Source organism: Brassica oleracea, chromosome C5, assembly GCF_000695525.1.
Source record: "Brassica oleracea var. oleracea cultivar TO1000 chromosome C5, BOL, whole genome shotgun sequence".
Taxonomy (NCBI): Eukaryota; Viridiplantae; Streptophyta; class Magnoliopsida; order Brassicales; family Brassicaceae; genus Brassica; species Brassica oleracea.
Window position 1 is genome coordinate 44751473 of NC_027752.1, and position 6230 is coordinate 44757702.

General features: G+C 37.8%; 1 protein-coding gene across 1 annotated transcript; it reads right to left on the minus strand.

Moving 5' to 3' along the window:
* Positions 1-3140: 3140 nt before the first annotated feature.
* Positions 3141-4302, minus strand: LOC106294107 (RAN GTPase-activating protein 2). The gene has a single exon (XM_013729716.1). It carries the CDS (start codon positions 4281-4283, stop codon positions 3603-3605), a length of 681 nt encoding a protein of 226 aa, XP_013585170.1. The 5' UTR covers positions 4284-4302; the 3' UTR covers positions 3141-3602.
* Positions 4303-6230: the final 1928 nt, after the last annotated feature.

Here is a 6230-nt window from a genome sequence, read left to right on the forward strand (position 1 = left end):
TTAGAATTTACCCAGGGTTTAGGGTTTATGATTTAGGGTTTAGGGATTAGGATTTAGGATTTAATGTCTTGCTGACGACGTTAAAAATATTTTTTTTTTGTAATTACTACTATTTTTTTTTGCGGCTGGCTAATCGTACGCAGCAGGCTCAAAGACCCCTGGTTCTGGAAGGCACATGAGTCCGAACGCTATGTTGAATGTGCGACCGACACTACGTAGGTACCAGTGCAGGTGAGGCGTCGGTCGGTCCTAGAAACGGCGGCAACGGGGCGAGGAGATAACGACCGGACGTGCTGCAACCTAGGGATCACCAGGCAGCTCTTTTGCTCTATAGGGATCAGGGGGGGGGGGGATAGCACAATTCCTCTTGGAGGGGGATTGGTTTGCCCGGGTGACTGATCCTGCCATAATGTACTCCTACCTATAGCACCGGCAACCGAAGTCAAGCATACATAGGACGATCTTCATGCCCCCCCAAAAAAGGCGAAATCCACGAGAAGGCTTCTTTGACTATAATTCTATTGGTTGGTGAACTTAGAGGTTCACCTATGGGGTGAACCCAAGAATAAGTCATTTTAATTTGATTTTGGCTCGCCAACATTGTGATATAATAGGCCCACTTTCCTAATTGTATTTGTGTGTCAGTCAGAATTAACAGTGTGGTATAATAGGTCCACGTTTCTTCTATCCGTATTTGTGTGTCAAAATCTAACCACCACAATAACCATTATAAACCAGGTATGATTTCACTGGCATTATACCATACATACACATGTCACTATCAATTTGTGAGGATATATTATTATGAGCATGGGAATGCAACAATATTCTGAAGAAATTTGATAAGAATTTTTTATGCATGTAGAATGTTGCTGACATTATTCACATTTTTATACATAGGTGACAACTATTAAAAGTTAGCGAGTGCTAATCCCTAAAAGGTGAATCTGAACTCCGAAATTCATGACCTAAACCCTAAAATACTTAACCTAAACCCTAACAATAGTTTAGATTCGCTTCCTATGATACATAACCCTAACTCTAACAATGTTTTTCACTCGATTCCTATACTATATTCCAGATTTGATAATAATATATATATTTTTTTTTGAACTGAGGCTTTCTCAGATTCACTTTTTAGGGATTAGCACTCGCTAACTTTTAATAGTTGTCACCTATGTATCAAAAATGTGAATAATGTCAGCAACATTCTAAATGCATAAAAAAATTTTGTATGTAATATTTTTACACAAACAATATCAAAAAATAATGATAAAATTTGATTCCTATGGTATACTCCAAAATTTGTTAGTAGTTTATAATCCGATATTATATTTTTAAAATGCTAACTAGATTTTGGGTTACAATATTTTGATTTATTTTTTAATTAATATTAACGATTTTAGGATGGTTACAAAACGTTTTTATGATATAATTTAATACTAATTTCCAGAAGAAACGATTTTACGATTGTTAGAAAATAATATTACATCGAGACATAAATTTTTGCTTCTTTCCTTTTCTGTTTTTTTTTTTAAAGTGAATGGTCATAGACCACACATTTTTTCGGCACAAATCTTTTTACTTTGGGCCATTCGGACAAATTTCAAATATATTTTTTATATGAACAAAAATAAACCCACATTAACACATGATTATTAGATTTTTCTGTTTCCTCAATAAAATTTAAACTTTCAAAACATATTGAAATATTTATAATGTAATCTGAAAAACTAATCAGATTTGTGGACTAATGAGTTTCACACTTTAAAATACAGTTTATTAACCGGTTAAAATTTAAATAAAATAAATTTAGAAAAAATTCATTACATAATAAGATTTATTGATTAGATAAATACCACTTTGAATCCTTTCACAAAATCAATTACAATTTCGTAAATATAAATTGTCGTTATAAAATAATAATAAAAGGATGATAATTTTTTGGCAACTAAAAAAGAGAAAATAAAAATAAATGAAAATATTACATTTCACAATTATTTTTCAATTTAAAAAAAATAATTAAGAGGGAAACAAAACCGCACTTTTAAATCGTGGATCAAAATCTAGTATTATATTATATTTGGACCATACTATCTTATATATGTTAAGGTGTGATTAACGATTGAAAGAAACTGATGAGAAAAAGAATCTAAAGGAAAACAACATCTGCCAACAGCTGTCAAACTACGATCTACGAGGCGAACACGAAATGTGACCACTGATTAAAATCATTACTATATGAATTATATAATACACAACGATTTAAGAACTATAATGGAGATTTACTAATATGTATTGTCGGTGTTGTCTTATTACCTCTCTTTCTATAGGAACCGGTCCAGAAACAAACAAAAATGGAATGCACGTGTGTCACCACGTGCTTCTTTTAACAATTTCAAGACCTTGGTTTAAAGTGTGGTCCAGATGATTGTGACCTACCCCAACGGTCAAGATGATTGATCTGATTAAAACGAGATAAATACAATGGATACAATATAATACAAATGTGACTACTGTTGTTGTTAACTTTTAAATTTTTCATTTGGTTTGGTTTATGAACACTAGCATATACATATATACCAAGATTTGTGGAGTTAAATCATGTCTACAATCAAATATGACCATGTCAAATATTCTAATACAACAAGCCCAATTTTGATACAAATTGTGAAGCCACAGATATAAAATGACCCATTAGTTGATAAATAGGCCTTAATTATGGCCCACTAAGAAGAAATAGGGGCAATTATGTAAATATAACAAGACATGAAGAGAAAGGAGGATCGTCAATCGTGTTTGGTGAGTGGCTAATCTGAGCTCGAAGGTTATATAGTTTACATCACAAGTTGTAGTTTCCCTTACTTGAAAACCATTTTGAACTATTTTTTCTGAACTGATGTTGGTGGTGTCTTGTGTTTGTTTATAGCAGAGTTACCTTCCACGAGAGGTGAAGACTTGCAAGGAAAATGCTTACTCGAGCTTTAATGGGCTCAAAGTATCATCCCCGTGATCTTTGTTATTATGCAACGTTTGTTTGAGCTGTGATGATACATTTGAGTATTAATTTGTAGAGTTTCTTCTGTAATATCGCAATGGTATGAGTCTCTTGATGTGTGCTTTGTGATTATAATAACAGCACAAGACAGAAGAGAGATGCTTGAAGAGCCCATGCGCAAAGGAACAAGCTCACTCGAGAATGAGGTCCCTAATGAGAGAGAGATAAACCGGCTTGCCGCACGTAGTGAAGATGAGTTTTGGATGTTTGAGAGAATGGATGAGGAGAGGCGAAGGTAAGAGAGTTACAGAACACGTCTGATGCAAGAGCAAGAAGTCCCTGAATGGGCATACACTTCTACACAGAACCAAGATTACAAGTGGAACAGCGCAAAGCACCATTTTGGGATTTTAACACACTGAGAAGGATAACTTGAGAACGGAGTTGAGTTTGGTCTCTTATTCTACCTGTCTGTGTGTGTGTTTTAGAAAGCGTTTAGATGTTCTCCTTGCAAATGTAACTTATGCCATTCTAAAATGTAATATACCTTAGCGTTTGAATTTGAGATAACATAATCCCAAATCTCTATTTAGTACATTACAAACTAATAAAAGTAAAACACACTCACAAATTCATCTTCAAAATCTTCATGAAGACTCTCACTTTCCCACTCTTGATCATCATCATCATCATCCACATCATCTTCATCACCTTCATAAGGGTCATTCTCATCAAACGGTCCAAGCAACTTAGGACAATTCTTGAATATCTCCATAATTTCCTCTATGCCTTCAAATGAAATCGTGTTCCCATCAATGTTCAACATCTCGAAACCTTCTTTCTTGACAGCAACAAGAGCCAAGCTCAATGCTCCTTCTCTGGTCAGGTTATTATTGCTCATATCAACGTATTTCACCTCCAAAGGTTCCATAATATAAGCAATCTCAAAACATCCCTCATCTTTAAGGTCATTATTCGACAGGTTCAACCTTTTGAGATGCCTCTTTGCTGCCAAACAAGCTGAGATATCTGGAGCCGCCTCATAGGTTATGTTGTTTCCAGCCACTTCTATAGCTTTAAGAGATGGAGCAGAGTTCTCGAGAGCGTTTACTAGAGCTATAGCACCTTCATTCTCTAGGTTGGTATAACTTAGGTTGATTATAGTCATGAAATTGAAGCTTGAAAATGATTTGCTCACAGGAACTCTAAGTTTCATGTCAGGACAAGTACTCTCAGATTCATTCTCTTTCATAGCCTCCTTCTTGGTTAAGCTAGTCTCCGCCATCTTCACCTCCAGCTCCTTTGTTTTGTTTCTCATGTTAACCAAAAGAGTCCGTCTCTTAGCCATTAAGAATATAGGTTTTATTAAAGTAATAATTATAGAGGTATTATAGGATTATAAATCGGTATTATAGGATTATAAATCTACAATCCAAGAACATATGTATTTCTTACCAATAAATGAATTTAAAATCTTGGAAATTATGAACTTATCTTTTTTTTTTTTTTTGACATCAAAGTAAATATTATTAAAAACTCAAACTGGTTCGTTTAGGCCTGCTGCATGAGCGAGCCCTTGATGAACCAAAGTGTTTACATTCTCAAATCTCAAAGCACGTGATCGTCCTCCCTTAGCTAAGGAGTCCGCACGGAAGTTTAAAGAACGAGATATATAAGATAACTCAAATTTTTGAAGGCATGTAGCAGTAGCTTTTATGTCTTCTATTTCATTCGCCATTGAAGGCCATTCCTCCTCTTTTAGGATGATGTTGACCAGCTGCTGACAGTCAGATTCAAATCTTACTCGATGGAATCCGCGGTTCGTGACCTCTTTCATAGCCCAGCTTAGGCTCTCCGCTTCGGCGTGAAGTGGTGCTTGTGCGCGAGTGCAGCACCTCTGTCCTTCTAAGATAATCTCCTCATTTGCAAATGACACAAAGGCTAGCCCCATCCATTCTTCTTTAGCCGACCAGGATCCATCCACTTGACAGGTCCAGATGTCTGCCGAAGACGTTCCCGTAGGTTGGTTTGTTTGCGTCATCGTTGTCACATCTGAGTCCTCCAGAGGTTCTCCCAGCTGAGCTATTTTCCATGCTATGGCTTCCTGAGTAGCTAGCTGGAGTGTATCGACCGGTGATATGTCTTTGCCGTTAAAACACTTATCATTTCTCGCCTTCCATATATACCATACTAGCCAAGGGAACATCGAGAAGGACTCGGACAGGCTAGAGTTTATGGACGCTTGTTGAAGAAGATAGTCGAAATTCACAAACAAAGATGAGCACGGGAAAAGCCCCGGAGGTGAAGGGATATCAGACAGTGCCCAGCATTGTAGAGCTGGTGGACATTCAAAGAGAATGTGGTTGATGTTTTCCACTGCTGATCCGCATCGCTGACATGTTGTGTCTGTACCGCAGTGTCTTTCTACGAGCTTACTTGCAGAAGCTACAAAGCCCGATAAAGCTAGCCAGAGAAAGTGCTTTATCTTCCTCGCAGTCTTCAGTTTCCATACCTTCGTCTTTAGAGCCCGTATACTTGGTTCGGAAACCTGGATATCACTCTGGTTTCTCCTCTGTGCCACTGCAACTTCGTATCCAGTTTTCACAGTATAGTTCCCCGATAACGTATGCTTCCAGACATAGCCGTCATGACGTCCTGTCTTGCTTATTTTTAAGTCAAGGATCAATGGAATATCTACTGCATCTATCACCTCAGAGATGAAGGCCTCATCCCACTGCTTCGTTTCAAAATCTATAAGGTGATGCACTCTTAGGTCCGGATCATAGTCCAGCTGAGCTGGGCGTGCCGGTCTAGCCGGAGATCCTGGGATCCAGACGTCCTCCCATACCTTTGTCCTCGCTCCCGTTCCAATTGTTCTGCATAGGTTTCCTTCAAGCACATGCTTAGCCGCCATCAAACTGCGCCAGCCGTAGGATGGGTTATGAGCTTTCCCTGTTCTCAAAGGGTTCGAGTGCCGGTAATACCGTCCTTTGAGGACGCGCGCTAGGAGAGAGTTAGGATACACAAGGAGTCGCCATACCTGCTTTGCTAACAGTGCAAGGTTGAAATCTCGAAAATCTCTGAAGCCAAGACCCCCTTCATCTATTGGAACACATATTTTATCCCAAGCCACCCAATGGAGGCCTCTATTATTTTCTTTTGTGCTCCACCAGAATCTCGCCACAGCAGCGGATAGTTTTTTACAAATCCCTTGAGGTACAAGGTAGCATGA

Coding starts and splice junctions, on each gene's coding strand:
- LOC106294107 (XM_013729716.1), bottom strand. CDS start 4,283: ATGGCGGAGACTAGCTTAACCAAGAAGGAGGCTATGAAAGAGAATGAA.